This window comes from Acartia tonsa, chromosome 10 (assembly GCF_053477335.1).
Source record: "Acartia tonsa isolate MP-2025a chromosome 10, ASM5347733v1, whole genome shotgun sequence".
NCBI classification, from domain to species: domain Eukaryota; kingdom Metazoa; phylum Arthropoda; class Copepoda; order Calanoida; family Acartiidae; genus Acartia; species Acartia tonsa.
Window position 1 is genome coordinate 11596267 of NC_137269.1, and position 21440 is coordinate 11617706.

Here is a 21440-nt window from a genome sequence, read left to right on the forward strand (position 1 = left end):
TTTAGGCGGGCTCGTCGCCAGGCTTGGCGGTCAGCCTGGCCCGCCTACTTTTCAGGATAACTGTGAAACCAGGTGATAACTAAGAGGCACTAAGCCCGGACCATTTTACAGTCTGGAAAGAGACAGGACTTTTTAGCTGCTGTTGACTATTTATAACTTTAGGCATAGGCATAATATGAAATGATAAAATTTGTAGCTTCTCTTCAACTTGAGATTTGTCATCAGTCTAAAAAGATAAAAACACATTAAACCATGTGTGCGTGGTTTCTCCTTTCTCCTCTGTCCTTTTTTTCACATAAAACTAAAGCCTTTAGAATTTGCCTGTTTATAGTCATGTCTCCTGGTCCTGCGTGAAGAAACACGTATTTCACAATGATTTTCAATATCACTTAATATCTCATCCATATCATAAACTCTGCCCTCCTCTGGTTTCTGTAGTGCTGGACTATTTTTATTTAAACTTTCTAAAACTTTATCAAGATTTTGAACTTTGTCACATTTTATTTTTTGTGGACTCCATTTTATTGGGGATGAAGTGATCATTGTTTGTTCCAGGTTTTCATTGAATTCTATGTCAGAATCACTTTCTTCAACAACAGGAATTTTTTCTAACAGGTTTGGATCTGTTTCTGACTTGCTTCTGAATGTTGTTTTTGATATAGCACCTGTTTCATTGAACGACAAAAATTCTGTATCATCAAATGTGAGGGAATCCGCATTTTCTTTGAAATAATCATCTATTGATAGATTCATTGCATCATAGTTTGGCAGCTGTTTTAACAAATTTGTCGACAAATCTGATATTTCTAATTTTATGTCAACATCAAATTCATCTTCCTCTTCCAATATTTGTCTCCATTCTTCTTGGTTCCACGGATATTTTTCAACAGAAATCTTTGTTTTGTTTTTAACAGATCTTAAGTTTGATTCTTTTTTTATACTTTTTTTTAGGTTTGTAAGTTTATTCTTAGCAGCACTTAAATCTGTTTGTGTAAAGCCCTGGAAGTCATCACTATCATCATCAGAGGACAAATAATCCTCCATTTCATGAATTATAGTTTGAAGTTTTTCTCTCCTTTGTTTGCTTTCAGTAACTTCTTCATGATCAAAACCACAAAGTTGTTCATCCTCTTCATCAACAACGACATCTTGTGAAAGTTGATTAATATAATCTGGATAAGAAATACGAGGCCTACCTCTAGCTTTTTCTGTTGGCAAAGAATCTTTGATGTTATTTGTTATTTCTTGTAACTTGTTTCTGGCATTTAAAGTAATATTTTCCTGGAAACCTTGAAAACTTTCTTCTTCATTTTCACTACAATTATCACTTTCTTTGATATTTACAGAAGGGGCTAAAATGATTTCTGATAATTTGACAAGATAATCTTTGTTTCTGAATTGCTTTTCAGTTTTTCTGATTAGCAGAAATATTTCATCATTTTTGACAAAGATTTTTGTGACTATGTATTCCTCCCTTCCTCTCGATTTTGACAAATCTTTTTTTATGTAGACAAGATCCCCAACTTTGACCTCCGGTGTAGCAGGCTTGTTTAAAGTTAACGAATCTTTCAACTTTGTATAATCATTATGCTTTTTTCTCCTTTCAAATTGCATTTGACTTTCAGAGCTATCATTAACAGTAATTGACTCATGATTAAGTTTTGAACGTTTCAGCATAATTTCTTTGGGAGCTAAGCCACTGGACCTAATTCTATTATTAATTATAGATGTGATTGTTACTAAATCAATTTCCGTAAGAGAATCCCCATTTGGCTTTAATCTTAACCATTCTTTGCGAAATTCTTTGATTGCATTTTCAGCAATTGGATTTTTTTGTTTGTTAGTTACCCGGCCAATATCTAACTCAATTTTGAATTTGGAAAGAAATTTACCTTTTCCATTTTCTAAAGCTTGAAATCCGGTCGCAGCATCTACCTGGACAATTGTTCCATCCTCCGGCACCAAATCAGCAATCAGAGATACCAGCGCCGTTTCTAATGTGTCAGCAGTTTCATCTAAAATAATCTTAGTTAAGGTGTATTGTGACAACTTTTCTCTACAAAGCAAAATCTTCTGTCCTTTTTCTATCAAGACATCCGCGGAAAAATTACCAAAAGTTTCCGATGGAGAGGTTGCGTGATTACGAATTTCTTTCGGCAATGTTTTTAACCTGATGCATGTATTACAAGATGTTGATATTTGCTGAATCACAGTTGCCAAACCTGAACAATAATATTGTCTAGACATAATTTTGTTCAATTGATAAGCAGAGGGATGATTGAGTTTCATATGTAAAGATTGAACCAAAGGGGAGATATAGGTTTCTGGTACAGAAATTGCATTATATTCAATGTTATGAACGAGATCCGGGTGTTTTACTTGAATCAATCCATCTTTAGCAATATTTAAAACACCTCTTTTGTATAAATTATGTAATAATTTAACCGATTTGTTGCCAGATTTTTTTTCAGGGGCCTGTCCATTTTGAATAAGTTTGAATAAAGAAACATGGGTGGGATCTTTTTTTTGCAAATCAAGCCATGCTTTTCTTTGAGCTAAGGGGGCGGATTCTAATTGTGTTACATTTCTGATAATTACATCATGATCATCTATTTCTTGATTTATGAAATTACATATTTGACATTTTGTTTCATTACACATAGAAGGGTGGCGAGAATTGTAATCCGCTAAAATTGTTTGGTTTCCAGGAATGTGAACAATATTTACCTTATTTTCACACAATGTAGAGACAAATGAGGCAACCCTTGATGACGTCGAAATTTTACCATTTTGGATGGCAGCCCATGCATGTACTGTGACTATGTTGTCCGTGAAAATTGTGGTAATATTATTATTTTCACGGATAAAGGGTTGAAAATGTTGTACTAACAATTTAATGGCCAAACATTCTTTCTCACATGGAGTCCATTTTGATTGTGCCCCTTTAAGCCTGCATGAAAATTCGCCCCCATTCAAAGTAACTGCAACGTTTTATATTTATCTATGTCTTTATTAATACTTATGTGATTTATATATGTTTAGGTGTTTCAAGATGATGCCTGTTTATCTATCTACTGTTTAATTTTATGTTAATAAAATTATATATGATCATGCTTATAAATGTTGTGTTGTTTATTTATTTATTTGATTATGGTTTTCATTGCTGGACTAAAATGTTTATTATCATTCCAGAATCAATTACCTGTTTGGGGTTTTAAATATATGTTTATATTCCAGATTATGTTAGAACTAGCTTAAAGATGGATGAGTAAAGTATTGGTGTTGGCAGCACATAAAGACCCTGTTCCATAAGGTACTTGGTGGTTATTTCAGTAGTAGCAAGAGCGTTTTATTTTTATAATTTTCTATAAAGGGAGAATTATAAGAAAAAGATCTACGGCACTATTTGAACTAAACCAAGTATTTTGTGAGCCTATACTTTATGTCATTTATCCAGTGAGCTAAGCTATTAATTGAAAATAATAGTGTTATCAAACATAATAAATCCTTATTAGAGCTCGCAAAGAGTGTGTTTTTCCTAATTGTTAAAAATCCTATAATAAAGAATAGGTAGCGCAGCTAGTAAACTAGTGTATTTCTTTGTTTTTGGGTGCTATAAATAGCATAACAATAACGACCTCTCTATCCTTATTAAACAAAGGTGAATAGATAGGTGTAAGTAGCGCAACAATAACAACTACAATAAAAAGTAGTGTGCTAATAAGGATTGTGTAGTAATAGCCTGTAAAAAGGTGTGCAAAAACCCCGGATAGGAAAGCAAAAATGGCGGAGAACTGTAAGGTAGGGGCGGAGGCGCCGAATTTGAATAATTTTCAAACCTATGAAGCGTACAAGAACAATGTGTTACTATGGAAGGGGATAACGGACTATAAGCCCGAGAAGCAAGGGGCGATGTTGGCATTTGCGGTACCCGACGAATCGATCACCTTTGGTAATTTAATCCAAACTGATTTATTCAATGTCCACCCGGTAGAATCTTTAATAGGGGATCCCGAGGGAGTCGATAAAGTTATCGCCTTTTTAGATGGGCACATAGGTAAAGAGACAAGGATAGACGAATTAGAAGCGTTTGACAAGATGTTTAACTTCAGGAGACGTCCAGGACAAGCAATTTTAGATTATCTAAAAGAACATGAAAGATATTACAATAAATGTAAACAATCTGGCATAACTTTTACGGATACGTGTAGCGCGTTTATGGTAGCCCTAGCAGCTAAGCTTGATCATACACAGGCTACTTTAGTAAAAGCCGTGATCGACATTGAAAAAGAAGCTGGCAAAGGCACAATGTACGTGGCGGTTAAGCGAAAAATTAAAGAAATGTTGTCAGATAGCCTTGGCAATATTTGCGGTAGCGATCCAATCAATACGAGCACTGAAGCTTTTATTGCGGACCACCAGGAAGCTTACGCAGCGTGGCAAAAGAATAATTCATATAAAAAGAATTACACAAACAATTATAATAATAATAATAATTATAATAACACGCGAAAGTCGTCGTCCACGGTTCAGAATGGCGCACGTAACGTTCCCAATAACAGGGATGCCAACATGAACCAGATAAATCCCGCAACTGGTAAACCACTAAAATGTAAATATTGTGGTTCATACAGACACTTTCAAAGGGATTGTCCGGATTATAAGAAATCTCAGAATGGACAAAATAGCGGAAATAATACGCAAAACGGCGCAAATAACACGAACCGTAAAAAGGGAAGGGTGTTTTTAATACAAACACAAAATTCAGATGAAGAAGATGCACTTCTATCTCAATTTGAGAATGTCATTCAAGAGCCAGAGGATGAGAACGATGACAGCCAACCAGACCAGGTTGAAAAGGTATTGTTCACGACGAATAAGGAAGAACTGAGCAGATTCACAGCCGAATCAATCAACTGTGCGGCATTAGATTCCTGTTGCACGGCATCCGTGGCTGGAAAGAAATGGATGGATATATTCTTGTCATCAGTTCCCAGTGAGCTTAAAAATCAAATTAAAGGACCATACAAAAGCAAGAAAACGTTTCAATTCGGAAATCAAGGGATTTTGCCAACAATGCAAGCATACACAATTCCCATCATAGTAGCAGGAGAACGTCATCTCATAACGGTCGATGTGATAAACTCCGACATACCATTGCTCATGTCCAAGTCACACATGAAACAACTAGGTATCTCCCTAAACATGGCAGATGACACAGCTACAGTCAATGGCAAGCCAATAAGAGTAGATACAACATCTGCAGGACATTTCATTCTCAACCTATTTGGAGACAATGAACACCAGGACACAATGCTAATGCAAGAGATTTATTCAGTGAATATGTTAAAGGAGAAGGAGGAAACACAGCTGAAACTTCTACAGAAACTGCATAAACAATTTGGTCATAGACCAAAGAAAGTATTTGTGAACCTGTTGAAATCAGCAGAGCAGTGGGATTCAAAATTTAGTGCAATGATTGACAAGATAATTGATGGATGTGAGGGATGCATTCTGAGAAAGCGAAACCCTGACAAGCCAGCAGTTAGTCTTCCAATGGCAAAGGATTTCAATCACATACTAACAATGGATCTGAAGAAATGGGATGATAAGCATTATGTTCTATATTTTGTAGACATGTTTACACGTTATACAGTGGGCTCAGTGATAACCAATAAGAAACCAGAAACAATTGTTGCGAAACTGTTCTCCGATTGGATAAGATATTTCACAGCACCTGATATAATATTGACAGATAATGGAGGAGAATTTGTAAATGAAGCAGTAAAGGAAGCATGTGCAATGCTGAACATTTACCATGCCACAACTGCCGCATGCAGTCCCTGGCAAAATGGCCACCAGGAAAAAGGTCATTCAACATGTGACAATGTAGGGCAATGTCTAGAAAGGGACTATCCAGAAATGCCTCTAGAACAAGTCATCGCTTGGGCTTGTGCTGTTAAGAACTCATTGACAAATGTTTATGGATATACAGCATTTGAACTGACATTTGGCAGAGCTCCAAGGTTACCAAGTATTATGACAGACCCGATCCCAGCCTCGCAGGTTGAACCGACAAGCAGAGCCTTGATTGATAACATCAAAGCTATACATGCTACAAGAGCTGCCTTTGCTAAGGCAGAGAAGTGTGAGAAGTTGAAGTTAGCTCTCAGGTTAAAGATGAGAGCAGTGAACAGAGACTACAAGCCTGGAGAGCTGGTATACTACAGGAGAGATAAGGATGATAAATGGCTGGGGCCAGCTAAAGTCATCTTTCAAGATGGAAAGGTTATTGGAATAAGAACATCATCCAGCTATGTCAGAGTGAGTGCCAATAGGCTATGGCCAGCAGGTCAGACACTTTCCGAAAGATTGAAGGACGAGGAAGAGCAATTGGAGAAATTAAAAAGAGGCGAGATAATAGAACAGAAAGCAACAGTGAAAGAGCAAAGAAAGACATTCAAGATGGAGGACTCTTCAGATGAGGAGACAGAGAATTTTCAAGAAGCAAGAGAAGAAGCTGATGATGAAACTGAAAAGGATAAAGCAAATGATGCAGAAGAAGACAGAGAAGAAGCAACTGGCAATGAGGAAGCTCAAACCTTAGCGAGTCCAGAAAAATTCAAGGTTAATCAAAGAATTGAGTTCAAGGACAATGGAAAATGGGAGAGAGGCATTGTACTTGGACAAGCTGGTAAGAAGGTGGGAAAGTACAAGCACTGGTATAATGTGCAGCTAGACTCAGGTAAACAATTCTCAGCGGATTTTGCAAGGCAAGAAGTTAGAAAAGAGACGCAACCTACAGTAGAAGAACAAGAAGAATCATACGACATTAGACTTGACAATGGAAAGGAAGTCACAGCTGAAGCCAATGAAAACTTGGTAAGCTTAGATGAAGAGCAAATACTTGCAACTTGGGTACATGAAGAAGTACTGGCAGTAATGATGCCAAAGGAGATGAAAGATTCCCCAGAATGTATGGCAGCTAAAGAAGTAGAGTTGCAGAAGCTAAAGGATTTTGACACATACCAAGAAGTCAAGGATGAAGGACAAAGTAGGATAACAACTACCTGGGTGCTTACCATGAAAGGCAAAGAAGTTAAAGCCAGGCTGACAGCTAGAGGATTTCAAGAGGAAGATGAACACCCAAAAGAGTCACCAACAATGCAGAAATACTCACTAAGGATCCTTTTGGCCATTGCATCAGCTAAAGGTTGGGCAATAGAAACCGTTGATGTAAAGAGTGCATTTCTCCAAGGCACACGACTGGAGAGAAAAGTGTATGTCAAGCCACCTAAAGAAGCTAATGCAGTTGACATTTTATGGCTGTTGAACAAATGTCTTTATGGATTGAGAGATGCAAGTAGGCAATGGTACACAAGGGTAGAAGATGTACTCACAAAACTTGGTTTTGAAAAGTGCACTTATGATTCAGGATTATTCTTTCTGATGAAAGATGATGTACTGGAAGCATTAGTTGGACTACATGTTGATGATTTTCTGAACTCAGGAGGAGAATATTTTCATACGGTCATTCTACCTCAGATTTTAAACACCTTCATGGTAGGTAAGTCGGAGCGTGGAAGCTTTATGTATACAGGATTCCAGCTGAACCAAGACAAAACTGGTGTGACCCTAGATCAGTCTGAATACGTAGAAGGAATAACAATTCCGGTACTAGAACCACAGAGAATGAAGCAGACAAAGGCAGATATGACCTTTGATGAGCTATCTTTATTGAGAAAAATGACAGGGCAATTGAACTGGACTGTACGTTCTACCCGCCCAGATCTGTCATTTAATATGATTGCTTGCTCAACTCACTTTAAAGGAGGCACTGTTGCTGACCTAAAGTATGCAAAGACTTCTTTGGTAAACCTGAAGAAAAATGATGCAGTGTTACGTTTCTCAAACTTGGGAGACATAAGCAAGTCTGAGATTTGGCTATTTACAGATGCTTCCTACGGAAACCTGAATGGTGGTACAGACAGTACACAGGGGTATGTGTTGTTCTTGGTAAGACCTGAAGATGGCAGGTGTGCACCCATTGATTGGAGAGCAAATAAGATTGATAGAGTGGTCACATCCACTCTGGCAGCTGAAGCTATCAGTCTAACTAAAGGTCTTGATGCTGCTATTGCCTTCAAGTGGACCTTAGAGCAACTGCTTGGAAAGGAAGGGCAGATACCAGTCAGAGCCATCATTGACAACAAGGACACATTTGAAAGTGTACATTCTACCACCGATGTGCAGGAGAGGAAGTTGAGGAGAGAAATTGGTGTGATCAAACAAATGCTAAAGGCAAAGGAACTTAATCAGTTGATCTGGTTGGAAGGAAAATATCAGATTGCTGATCCATTAACCAAGCTTGGAGCAAATAGCCAGAATTTGGTGGAATCAATGCAAAGTGGAAAGATTCCAAAGGAAATATTTGATGCAGTCAAGAGACTGTAAAAAGTCTTATATGCTTTAAAAATCTTCTTTCTTAAGCCTAAAGTATGTAAAAACAGTTTATTTGTACATAGCTTAATTTTACAGATTTTATTCATTAATAAATAAAAACAATTCCAATTTTTTTGTAGCATAAAAATTGCAAAAATTCGGATAATAGTGTTTAAAAACACAATTTTATTTTGATGTCTCACGAAGTATTAGGTGACAACTTTCATTTCAATCTATTAAAACGATCAGGAATGTCCGATACTTTGCACCTGAATACGCATAAAATTGAACGCGGCATAATGCGCGTCACTAAGATTCTTCGCTGCGTAATTACGCACAGATTACGTGTCATAAAAATGCGGAAATAGTTAATAAAAAGCTTAAAAATGTGAATAAAATAGAATAATTTTACGTTTTGTGTATTTTTTCAAATATATAGCATTCAACTTTGAATACTCAACTTACTAACACGTAATTTGAACTGCTTTTTAAGGTAAAGTTTATTTTTCTTTCTTAAATTTTTTTTGTTTGATTTAAAAATACACTAATTCGTAAGTTTACTTCTATTCTAAATAGTGAACAAAATTTGATCTCTGATTATCGAGTTTATAAATTGCGAAAAGTTTGATATAATTTTTTGTTTTGTTTGCTTTTATGAATGTTGATAATATTCAACAGAGTTATTTTATTTAATCTTTTATTATTATTCACATCCGTACATTTTAGTCTATTTAATACAGTGACTTAGTTTCTTAATTTTAATCAATTTTATCGATAGTCAGTTTTAATATAATGACTTGTATGAATGCACAGTAATGAAAACCGCAAGTTATTAATTTAGTTTCTTAACTTACAACATAAATCAGTTTTTTTTTCGAATCGGGATTGCAGGGGTGTATTTAACACAATATACATGCTATCCTAATTATAGTGCGACATGGCTGCTATGGAGATTGCTTTCCAGAAGGAGGTGAAGTTGGCCGAGGGTACCACCCATACCTGCCTCTCCGACATCGAGGAAGGAGACGAATGGTGCCAGGAGATCACTTGGATCACCGTCTGCGATAAGGATGCTGGCCAGCTTATCGATGTGCTGCAGTCCATAGTAGGTCGTACCTCACCTCAAAGGGTGAGTGTACCTGGGTTGCAGCAGTACGCTGCAGTGCTCCCCGTCGAACGCCTCGAGGGGCTAGTAGACAGGATCATGTTAATGTTTGCTGGTACTATACATCAAGTAGTAATACCTACTCTGAGGTATGTGCCAGCTGCATTCATGTTCTGGGAAAGCATCACCCGAACCAACGCATTCATTTGGAGACGTGCTGTCTCTCATGGTTGCGGTGTATTAAATTTACACCGCAATTTCATGATCCGTCAAGCCCGTGAGTGGGCTGTCCATGGACCGTGTTACGCAGAATTTGCCGCTGACACGGGCCTGGGGACGGCATTGTCTGCGGAAGGTGCAAAACGCTATGAAGCTCGTCTTCTGCGTTTGCACGTGGCCGGGTTCGATGTCGAGCACCCGCCGTCCATCCCAGTGGGGGATGAGGCGCCGGTCCCACTATGGGCTACGGCGGCGTATTGTAAGAGCCGTAGCTGTACAGAGTTATTGGAGGGCTTTGGTTACCAGATGGTGATGCCCAAGCAGTGGAGGAAGGCGAAGGTGGTGGCGCCGGAGAAGGGGGTGCAAAGGCCAGAGGTGAAGGAGCCGGTTGTGGTGAAGCCGGTGGTGGCGAAGCCGGTTGTCTCCAGGGGTGCCAAGCGGGGGCGTTCAGTTTCTGTTGGGCAAGACCAGGGAGAGAAGGCTGGGCCGGCTAGGTCTGCTAGAGGTCGTGGTAGAGGGCGTGTGGCTAGAGACATGAGTGGTCATGTTATCACCACTGTTCCCATGGAAATTGGTACCGCCAGGGCTATGGTAAAGCAAATTACCGATCTCAAGGCCGGGATCTGTGAGCGTGATGCTGACATTGACAGGCTCCGTAGGGTTCGGGCAGAGTTGGAGAAGGAGCTCGCCAGTGCCAGGGAGGACGTTCGTCGCAAAGACAACGTTGTGGCGGTGATTGAGGCCAGGTCCAGGGAGGAGTCCAGGGCGCTTAGGAGGGAGAGAGAGGTGCAGTATCAAGAAACGAAGGAATGGCAGAAGCAGAGAGAGGATTGGCATACTGAGAGGCGTGATATGTTGCGTATGTACGAGGAGTTACATGCTAAGCACCATGTCCTTAAGGGGCAATTTCAAGTCTTTCAAGAGTTGGGTTCCAGGAAGGCCAGGAAGGATATGAAGTAAGGAGGGGAGGAAGAAAAGAAGGAGAAGAATAATATTTAATGCAACGTTTTATATTTATCTATGTCTTTATTAATACTTATGTGATTTATATATGTTTAGGTGTTTCAAGATGATGCCTGTTTATCTATCTACTGTTTAATTTTATGTTAATAAAATTATATATGATCATGCTTATAAATGTTGTGTTGTTTATTTATTTATTTGATTATGGTTTTCATTGCTGGACTAAAATGTTTATTATCATTCCAGAATCAATTACCTGTTTGGGGTTTTAAATATATGTTTATATTCCAGATTATGTTAGAACTAGCTTAAAGATGGATGAGTAAAGTATTGGTGTTGGCAGCACATAAAGACCCTGTTCCATAAGGTACTTGGTGGTTATTTCAGTAACTTGCTCACCTTTTTCTTTTCTGATGATAAGAAGGCGACCACCAACAGCATCTGCATCCTGTGACCAGTCTGAATAGATTTGTAGGGAATCTGATGGCCTAGGAAAAGAAATAGGTTTAGCGGTTTTTACAGAATCTTTTGCTTTGTCAAATTGAACTAAAAGTTCTGGGGACCAATTTATCCTATCCCGCGAATTTTTACCACCAGTCATTTTTTCAAAAACTTGTATGGCACTTGAATGGTTTGGGATTGTTTTTGCTATTTGCCTATAGGCACCAATCCATCCCCGCAATTTTTTTATTGTTGAGGGGGGTTCTGCTTGAGCAAGGGGGGATAAAACATGATTTGTGGGAAACCATTCATGATTTATTTTCTTCCAACCCAAAATAACTGTAGACTTTGGACAAATAACAATTTTCTCTGGTTTAAATGTTAAACCTGCTAGCTGTGCTCTTTTTAAGACCTCCTTAAAATTTTCAGTTACCTCCGTCAGAGTGTCTCCTAAAACATATAATTGATCTGCTATCCTGGTACAGATTTTATTTTTTACCAAATCTCCGTAAATTCTGGCTAAAATTTCACTGCCCCATTCTGCACTATTCCTCAGGCCTTGCGGTAGAACCGTGTAAACACGGAGGCCGCCATAAGGATGTACAACTGCAAGCTTCTCACTATCCTCTCTTGGTATCGCATTCTGCCAGTAATAATTACTAAAATCAAGTTCAATGTGAAAATTTGACAAGGCAAGGTCTTTCATAGCATCTGCCACTGTAGGCATAATTGTGGGTATTTGTAAAATATTTGACTGAATACTTCTAAAATCAGTTACTAGTCTAAAAGAACCATTTTCTTTAGGGACTAAAATACACGGATGTACATGAGTAGGAATAACACCAATAGTTTCAGGTTTGACCAATACTCCCCATTTCTCCATTTTGTCCATTAAATTAGCCATAATTTTTAGTTTTTCATCAGGGTAGTTTGGTAGACGTGGCTTTACAGAAGGTGGTAACATACCTGTTATGGTGAGGGAGCAGGGCACCTGTCCATAATAGCCATTGTATCTTCCTGGTTTATCTGTCAAAATGTCTGTAAAATTTGATAAAATATCGATAAAAATGTTTTTCCAATCATCAGATAAAATATTATCAGGGTCAAGCTTAACCTGATTTAAATCAAATGAATTATTATTGCCAGGAAAACATGGTGCTTCAAATTGTTTCATACTTGAACTATTTATATCATAAATCTTTTTGAGACTTGTAAAATACAGAGGATTTTCGGCATCGACAGAAACTGCATAATTACAATTGTTTTTCAGAATAACTTTGCCATTTTTTACATTTACAATTGTTGGTTCGGGACAGATTGATTTTTCAACTGATTCAACAACAAGTTCTTTACAATTTTTAAATTGCTCAGGTACATCAAGATGGAAAACTTCATTGGGGTAAACAGTTGATTTTTTTTCAATATTAACTTTGAAAACATTGCATTCATTTTTTGAATAAGGAACAACTTTGACATTTTTGTTTTGATCAATACATGTTGCTTGTTTGAGGGAGGGGTTAGTACATATATTATTAAATACTTTGGCAGGCTCACCAACTAAAACATCACACCCTAAATTATCAATTACTAGACATTGTCCGAGGCTCCATAGAGTAAATCCTTGAAGAGTAGGAACCTTAAGTTGAATGGCATCTGATGTCTCTCCCCTTGTTGTTAAATTTTGCAGATCTGCTGTCCTGGCCAACTCTACTGTTCTAGACAAAGGTAATTTTAATTTTGATTGTAATTCTGAACTAATTGCTGAAATTTCGCTGCCTTCATCGATAATTGCTTTCACTTTAGTGTCAAAAATAAATGCATCTAATTCAGGAGATTTAGCTTTCCATATTTTTCTTACATTTGCATTAACATTTTGTGAAAAAAGATCTTTACCTTCTGGAGAAGTGTCCTGATCATCATCCTGTTCTGGTTCCACAGGTTGGTCCAGATTATCCTCTCCATCCAGGTTGGCTTCTTCCAATTTTAACAACCTAAGGACCGATCTTTTTCTTGGACACTGGGCAGGGAAGTGAGCAAAATCGACATTTAAATGTAATTCTTTGGACAAATAATTACACCCAGGACAGAACATATTTGACCCAGGTCTACTATTGTAAGATCCTCTGAATCTGCCTCTAAACGAGCCACGGCCGCGGCTAGTGCCTCTTTGGGATGAATCCCATCTGACATTTCTGACTACATTATCACCATCCTTAGTTTTTCCATGTCTCACGAGCCAATCATCAATGTTTTTAGATATATCATGGACAAGGGAATGTAGCTGTTGACCATTTTTTAAATCTTTAGATTTCTCCAGCCTTACAATGCCAACTAAATTGGGGTTGATTTTTTGAAGCCAGTTAAGGGCCACTAAGTTTTTATGAGAATGTGTCACCTGCTCTGTAGTATTAACTTTTTCACCTTCAACTTCAGTTCCAGCAGTAACCAAATGTTGTTCAGTATGGTACAGCATCCGGTAGAACAAATCTATGTAGCGCTCTTCTTTATCTAAGCTAAGTGAATCAAAATCTAAAAAAGTAGAAGGTGTAGGATCAACATCATAATGCTTCCAGATTAATTTGAAAACATCCTCAATACCCTTGGTGTGTTTCGTTATTTGGGCCGTAAGATAAGGACCTGGCATAAAACCAGCTATAGTGTCTAAAAGACTTTCAAGACTATCAGCTTTATCAGCTGCATCCTCCCCTTGAAATCCATAATTATTTTTTGAACAGTCCCATTTTGCCGCTCTTGCAAAAAAAACTTTCATGTTGTCATCTCTTCTAAAGTAATTTCGAACATGACTTTTCCAGTGGGTTAAAGTGTCCAAAGTTTCATTGCTTGTTAACTGACGGGGGTAGGGTACTTTAGCAGTCATCTTGGAAAGGGTGTAGGAAAGAGCTGTCACCACGGAAATAAGATTAGCTCTCACCTGGTCTGGGTAGAGATGTTGTCTGTGTCCAGCCTCCACGGGTTTTAGGCGGGCTCGTCGCCAGGCTTGGCGGTCAGCCTGGCCCGCCTACTTTTCAGGATAACTGTGAAACCAGGTGATAACTAAGAGGCACTAAGCCCGGACCATTTTACAGTCTGGAAAGAGACAGGACTTTTTAGCTGCTGTTGACTATTTATAACTTTAGGCATAGGCATAATATGAAATGATAAAATTTGTAGCTTCTCTTCAACTTGAGATTTGTCATCAGTCTAAAAAGATAAAAACACATTAAACCATGTGTGCGCTATGACGGTTAACGATATACATATTTATAATTTTTCTACTATTCACACAAGCCGAGCAGTTTGAATTTTAAAAATGTCCGCATTTTTGCACACACTTTTTTTATCTTTAATGATTTACTCTCAAGTCAAGTTTTAAGTCAGTTGGGACATTCTTCTACGTAGCTCCTAAACTATAAGTTGCACAGTAATGGTTCTGATATTTCCAAAAAATAGACTTCATAGCGGTTCTAACGATATGCATAACGTTTTTCTACTATTAACACAATCCGCCCAATCTTAACTTTAAAAAGGTACATATTTTTTTGTATGCATTAATCTTTAATGATTTACTCGCAAGTCAAGTTTTAAGCCAGTTGGGACATTTTACCACATAGCTCCTAAACTATACGTAGCACATGTATCGTTTTTATATTTCCAAAAAATAGACTTCCTAACGGTTCTAACGATATGCGTAACATTTTTCTACTATTAACACAAACCGCACAATTTCAATTTTAAAAAGGTCCGCATTTTTTTTTGCACACCCTTTAATAAATTTACAACCATCAAAAAGAATCAATTAAGTCCTAGATTTATTATTTTATGATAAAAAACCTTCCAATATAAATAGTTTTATTATATTTTTTATCTGAAGCTCAATATTTCAAAAACTTCTTAACCGATTGTGTACTCTATAGTATAGATGTATTTACTGACAACTACCTTCCTTCCGATTTCAATGACCTTTTTCGTCTGCTTCTAAATTATTTTCTGCTACTTGGCTGTGTTAATATAAGCGACATCATTGTTTGATTTTCCATGACCCAATAGAAAGGTTGCACAGGGTGGTTGCAATAGGGAGATACAGTTATTAACCCTTTCTCTCTCAAGTGTTTTACTCTAATGTGTACTGCATTTTAGGGAAGCTGCACATACTATGCTTGTATAATATAAAACATTAAGAAATATCTGTGAACAGAATTTATTATTTAGGAGACAACCACGTTCTGAACATCCGTCTGGTGGACCATCTGTTTGACGACATGCTCATTGAGAACGCCGAGGTCCGTGTGATCCTGCCCGAGGGCGTGTCCAACATTGAGTTGTCCACTCCCTACCCAGTGAAGAGGGAGGCGGATGGAAAACATTATACCTACCTGGATACTACAGGTATGTAGATGTGTTACTAATAAAAGTAATTTGGTGGAGGACAAAGGGAAAAGTAGTTTCTGGGTAAAATCCGTAAAGGTTGTGTTGTGTATTTTAAGAATGGATGTTGTTCCTCCCTCCCAAATTTAGAAAATAGCTTAAAACTATTAAGATACCAATAGTAATATTCCCTGAGAAGAACAACCTAAGTAATCGGTTTAGTGGTTACTTAGAACTTAAACTACAAACAAAAGACTACTTCAAATAATAGATGGTCCTTCTGTTATTGGCAATGCGTTTTGTCTTTATGGACAAAATTGTTAAAATAAGTTACGTCTGCCACTGTATAATTAAAATGGCTAATATTACAGGAAGATTTAAAGAAATAAGTAGGTATCTATGAAGCCTTTAAGGTCATTAGATTGAAGTAATGTCATTTTTGAAGTCATCATAAAGAAACTTTAAAGAATTACAGTTCTGTTACTTTGCTTGGCACAGTTGCAATAACATGTTTTATTTTTTATGGTTAATAGAACTTAACTGGGATATAAAGAAATAAGACAATTGCCGATATAAGTCGCGTCCCAAATGATTATACACCAAGTTATACCTACCTTCTGTAGATTAGAAATAGTGGTTGAAACGTTTAAACGCTCAACATTAATGAAAGTCCCCAACAGTTGTTAGGCCAATGAATAAGAAAACTTTATTATAAAACTATGGAGACTAGAGGAAAATACAGCCCAAAGTCTCCTCCCTCCCTAAGATTTTTATCCTTAGTATTTTAAAGTATTTAGTAATTCATTTTTTTAGGACGCACTGTTGTGGTAATGAGAAGTATTGGTGACCTCACAGAACCTCATATTCAAAATTTTAACCTTCAGTTCACATATTATCACAAGTATGATTTGGAACCTATTTCTTCGTGTTGCTAGATTTTCATCTATAGAAATACCTATAGGATGTAAAGAATAGTTATTTCTCTCATCGTATTATAAACAGCCCTCTGCGGATATAAAATGTACGTAAAGTTATCAGATTAAAACCAGTTTTTTAGCCCCGAGAGGCATGGGCGAAAAGACTGGTTTTAATCTTCATGATAGTACATTTTTATATATTTGTAGGAAACTGGATACAATACCTACGATGCTAGACATAGTTTTTTCGTATATTTTAGGATATTAATCGGTTTCGAATGCAATACGAGCAAATCTTCTAGATTACACATTGACACAACGCCTAAATAAGAAATATCTTGTGTTCGAATCCGTTAAAATTTAGTTATTTACCTCGGATTAATCCGGAATATACATCCGTTTGAGATAAATCCGCCAATATTTTGACAATCCCATCCGAATCCGATTTAAATGCAAAAGTTTTACAATTTTCCATTTAAAAATAATACCTATTCTTCCTCGTCATTTGTAGAAACTAATCTTGTTTAAAATGTCAGGTCGATGTTGTTGGAGCCTTTCCTTCTGATCTCTGCCTTCTTCCTCCTGTTCCTACTCTCCATCATCTATGTCAGGCTTGACTTTAGGCAACATACAACCTTATTTACCCGTATTTACTATGCCTATTACTTATACAAAGGAACGAGTAGCTCCCTTTAGACAGCGGGTCAAGTCATAATGTACTTGAGCGTGGAGCTTGAGCTGGCCCTAGTGGCTATACAAAAGTGTCTCGTCCTTCTCCATGACTACTTAGGTCCAAACACTAAGAAACAATGGCTACACATACACACAAAAGTAACACCACATCTGTCATATACCTAAAGATCTCACTAACCGCTGGAACGATATGGTTCTACATTAAAACTTTAATAGTTCTATGAGATCTTTATAACTATTTTGTAGGAGGATGCGTCAGAGAAAGCTTCCCTTGAAAAAAAAAACTCCATATTCCTTTTCTTTTTAACACCTGCTAAATGGAAAATAGGTGGTCGACTTACTTCACTTCACACATTGGACTGTCTTTAGAAACCACTAGGGGCCAAGCTGTTAGGTGAGAACGATAGCATATAGGGTGAGAAAGGGGGAATAAAAAGAGCCTTAATTTATGTAGAGACCTTTAAATAGCCTAAAATTCTCCTGGGACCTATGGGAAGCTTCTCATGAAAGCAACTCTTGTCAGTCCAATTATTTAATGTTCTGAAAAGGTCTTCATTGTTATTATTACCTATAATTCTTTTTAAATTCTTTTACATTTTTATTGAAACATTTAAATTTGGTTGTGCGTTTGTGTTAGTATTCGTGTGGACGAAGGTGCAGAAGCAAAAATGAAGGTGGCTGGATATCTGGAGAAGGTTGCTAACATCCAGGTAAAATAAGCATTACTGACAGACAGACCATCTCTTAGATTTGTATAATAGCTGAGCAACCAAAACAGAAAAGAATTTTGTAATGTGAGAGGAATTTATTTGTTTGTGCTTTTTTTTGAGAGGGTTAACTTATTCTACCCTTGGCAAAATTTCCTAGGACCTGCTTTATGTTGAGAAGACTGCTGCTACACTTCCATAATGATTTGTATAAAAAAAGATCTATTTTTTAATCATAAATAAGGAAATAAGTTGAAAGGATGCATTTGATTTTAAATTATAGAACCCAGTAGGTATTATTTTGTTATTCTGAGATATATCAAATATAAAACATATGATGTAGCTAGGACTTGAAAATTTTACTCTTATGACATAGGCATATAATTTCAGGATCGTCGTAACGGCCTGTACATGGCAATGGCTGACGCTATGGTGAAGTTCAAGTCCAGCAAGGATGTCAACGCATACCAGGTACTTTACAATCATATGTCACTACTTTAAAGGGTTAAGTCACCAAGTGCAATGTACGAGAATTATTTTTGAAAAAAAATAAGTTTGTAACAAATAATTGAAAGTGTCCTCGAAATTGGGGAGAAAAGACAAAAAATCATGTTTACTGAATTTAGGTATGCATATTTTTTTTAAATTTTGCGCAAAAATAAAGTATTTCATCAAATGTAAAATTGCTGATTTCCCCCTCAAAAGGTCATTTATTAATATATATTACATTAGGACAATTTCCGTAATCACTTGGTTTTACTAAAACCCAATACAAATAAAATATTATTGGTTCTTTCAAAAGTTCCACTTACACAGTTACACAGTAAGCTAGGCAGATGGTATAGTTCCTTTCGTGACAACGACTCTTAAGGGGCGTTTCGTTTTATTTTCACAGTAGTTTTTCTCCTATTTCTATGCCCTGCGGGGCAATCATCTAACCTAACTTTACCTAACCCAAGCTAAAATAAACTATCAAAAGCTACTGTAAAATATAACGAAACGCCCCTTAAGAGGCGTTGTCGCGAATGGGAGTATACCCGAATCTTCTACCTTGATTCTATTATATACTTTTATTTTCCTAGCTCTTTATAAACCTTATACTGTAGGCCTCCCTGAAGCGTATCATGAACGAGCACAAGAACGAGAGTCAGGCCGTCAGCGAGCTCCTGACCACAGTCAAGAATATCAACTCGGACATCGGGGAAAAGGTATGTTTTTAAAAATATCGGACGCTTTCTCACAAACACTCCCTGCTTCCTTATAAGATAAATTGAAAATAAGGGGACGGGGTAGTTTTTCGTTTGTTTGGTACTCAGGAGCCTAACCCTGTGTGGATAACAGTACACAATACAACCTAGTTAAAATTAACAAACTAGCAAAAAACTACCCTAGCACCCACCCCCCTTTATTCAATCTATCTATAATACAAAGTAGAATGATGTCTGTCCGTCCGTCTGTCTGTCCCTTAAAATATCGGTAACCACTGAACCGATCGGATTCTACTCTTCAGGGAATATACCTACTGATCCTGTGGTGGTTTTAAGCTATTTTCTTAGGGGGTGGGACACCCCCAACCCCCCCAAAAAAACAAAAAAATCCCCCCATAAATTTAAAAAAAAATAATTTAAATAGTGGTGGAGGGGGGGGGCATCTCCAGGTAATAAAAGATCTAATTATACCTCTTAGGGCAAACCTCCTAGAGGCTAGGGGCGAAGCCGCTAGTTTTTAAATAAGGAGATGGGGGAAGGCTGGAGGGTGTGGTATTGGTACTCAACTCTCATCTTATTGATAGGAACCTTCCTTTACTTTCACTATTGATATTTAGGTTAGTGAGGTGCAACGCCTGGACAAAGCTTACAGAGATTATCAGACCCAGCAGGCCAGCCTCGTGGAGAAGCTTGTTTCTGGCAAGCTCGTCAAAGCAACCTATCTGGAACAGGTAGCGTATTCATATTTTTAAATTGCAAAGATACTCTATGTAACGCTATGTCACGTGAGAAATTTGATTGAGATAGACAACTGATTTTTTTGTTACTTTGTTCGTCGGTCTGTCGGTTACGCTACAAAAGAAATATATTATAATAAAGGTTTACCTAGAGCTTTTATATTATTTTTCTTTTTCTCCCTTGGTTGGTTGGTTGGTTGGTTAGCCTCCAGAGGACGTTCACACGTATCTGCTAATGCACATGTATCAGTTACATATATTTTGGTTGTAGTTAAGTCAGGTAGAACCCTCGTCAAGATTAAGAAAGTCTGCAGCCTGTTTTGGCTTTGTCCACAAAGATAATACGTCCAATGTAGTTGGATTGTCAGGGCAGTTAAAAAGATGTCTTGTGTCATGGGGTGAGTTTTTGCAGCTGGGGCATTTGTCATCAATATTTTCGTCAATTTTGTGTAAATAAGAGTTAAGTTTGCGGCTGAAGCCAGATCTCAGCTGTGAGAGTTGTGATCTGACATGTCTGGGGAGTGTCATTTCTTCATTGTTAATGTCAGGGGGGGTGTGTCCAAGTACCCTGTTGGGTGGAAGGTTCTCAAGTACATTTTTTACTTCTGATGTATGAATTTCCTTGAGTTTGGCCTTCTTGTTATCTGCATTTATAGGTAGGTATTTTCTAATGCAGTTTCTAAATTTCTGTATTGTTGGTTTAAGGTAGTGTCTGGTAGGTAAAGGCTTGGAGATGTGTTTGGAGCCTGGATGGTCTTGTTGATGGCAGGTTAATAGGTACTGTTTAGATTTCATTAAACAGTGTTCTTTTATTGGAAGAATCTTGGTTTCTTGGTGGATGTGCTGTTCAGAGGCCATCTTTAAATTGCCAGTTACTACCTTGAGAGCTTGATTTTGGGATCGTTGGAGCTTTTTCCAGCTAGAGTCTGATATGATAGGGCTCCAGATAGGACAAGCATATTCTAGGCCACTTCTAGCAATAGCTTTGTAGGTCATGGACATCGTTTCTTTGTCCTGACCCCAATCAGATCCACACAAACTTTTGAGCATATTGATTTTGGTGTTAGCTGAATTGGTGACATTTTGAATGTGCGTAGAAAAAGTGTACATTGTGTCGTGGGTGACTCCTAACAGTTTAGGCTGATGGTCTAGTGGAACATGAATGTTATTAATCATGACCTTAGGGTGGAGTTTGTACTCTTTGGTGTCAGGTGTGAAAAGAGTTACAGTGGATTTTTCCGGTGACACAGCTAGCTCTCGTTCATTTAGAAATTCAATGACTTTGGGTACATAGTCATTGATTGAGTTTGTTAGAGCATCAATGTTCAGGCCTGTGGCATAGATAGAAATATCATCGGCGTACTGGACAACCTGAACATTGTCTGGAGGGTTAGGGAGGTTGCGTAGATAGAAGTTGAAGAGAATTGGTGATGTAACCGCTCCCTGGGGAACTCCAGCTCTAACATTCCTGCACTTAGATGTTGTGTTCCTGAAGTTTACCTTGGATTGCCTACCTTTCAGGTAACAGCAAAACCATCTTTTCAGGAATCCGGGCAGGGGAGACTGTCCCAAGTCTTTTAGAAGCTTGTCATGTGAGACCATATCGAAAGCCTTGCTAAGGTCAATCTGAAGAAGGACAGTTC

General features: G+C 37.6%; 2 protein-coding genes across 7 annotated transcripts in view; one reads left to right on the forward strand and one right to left on the reverse strand.

Annotated features, from left to right (window-relative positions):
- Positions 1-21440, forward strand: part of LOC145329396 (dolichyl-diphosphooligosaccharide--protein glycosyltransferase subunit 1) — a 31468-nt gene that overhangs the window by 7023 nt on the left and 3005 nt on the right. Inside the window, exons 12-18 of the mRNA XM_080173493.1 lie at positions 15380-15556; positions 16349-16436; positions 16989-17075; positions 17783-17855; positions 18243-18323; positions 18959-19060; positions 19678-19791. Coding sequence (XP_080029619.1) covers positions 15380-15556; positions 16349-16436; positions 16989-17075; positions 17783-17855; positions 18243-18323; positions 18959-19060; positions 19678-19791 — 722 coding nt within the window. The remainder of the gene's footprint in view (positions 1-15379; positions 15557-16348; positions 16437-16988; positions 17076-17782; positions 17856-18242; positions 18324-18958; positions 19061-19677; positions 19792-21440) is intronic.
- On the reverse strand, positions 112-14615 carry LOC145329395 (uncharacterized). 6 transcript variants are annotated; one of them, XM_080173492.1, is made up of 4 exons: positions 11604-14432; positions 11129-11217; positions 2171-2222; positions 1900-2015 (listed from the first exon to the last, which is right to left on the reverse strand). In XM_080173492.1, exons 1-3 carry the CDS (start codon positions 14046-14048, stop codon positions 2183-2185), a joined length of 2574 nt encoding a protein of 857 aa, XP_080029618.1. In that variant the 5' UTR covers positions 14049-14432; the 3' UTR covers positions 1900-2015; positions 2171-2182. The 6 variants fall into 6 exon arrangements, with proteins under 6 accessions (XP_080029614.1, XP_080029613.1, XP_080029615.1 ...); XM_080173488.1 differs by lacking the exon at positions 2171-2222 and having other exon boundaries at positions 112-2015; positions 11129-13699; positions 14103-14615; XM_080173489.1 differs by lacking the exon at positions 2171-2222 and adding an exon at positions 1128-1315 and having other exon boundaries at positions 1893-2015; positions 11129-14435.

Bases quoted from the DNA above. Each gene is read 5' to 3' on its own strand.
- LOC145329395 (XM_080173487.1), bottom strand. From the start codon at position 14,048: ATGACTGCTAAAGTACCCTACCCCCGTCAGTTAACAAGCAATGAAACT. The intron at 2,016-11,128 runs GTGAGCAAGTTA...AGATTATTTTAG, and splicing joins TATCATCAGAAAAGAAAAAG to ATGAAACTGCTGACACATTA.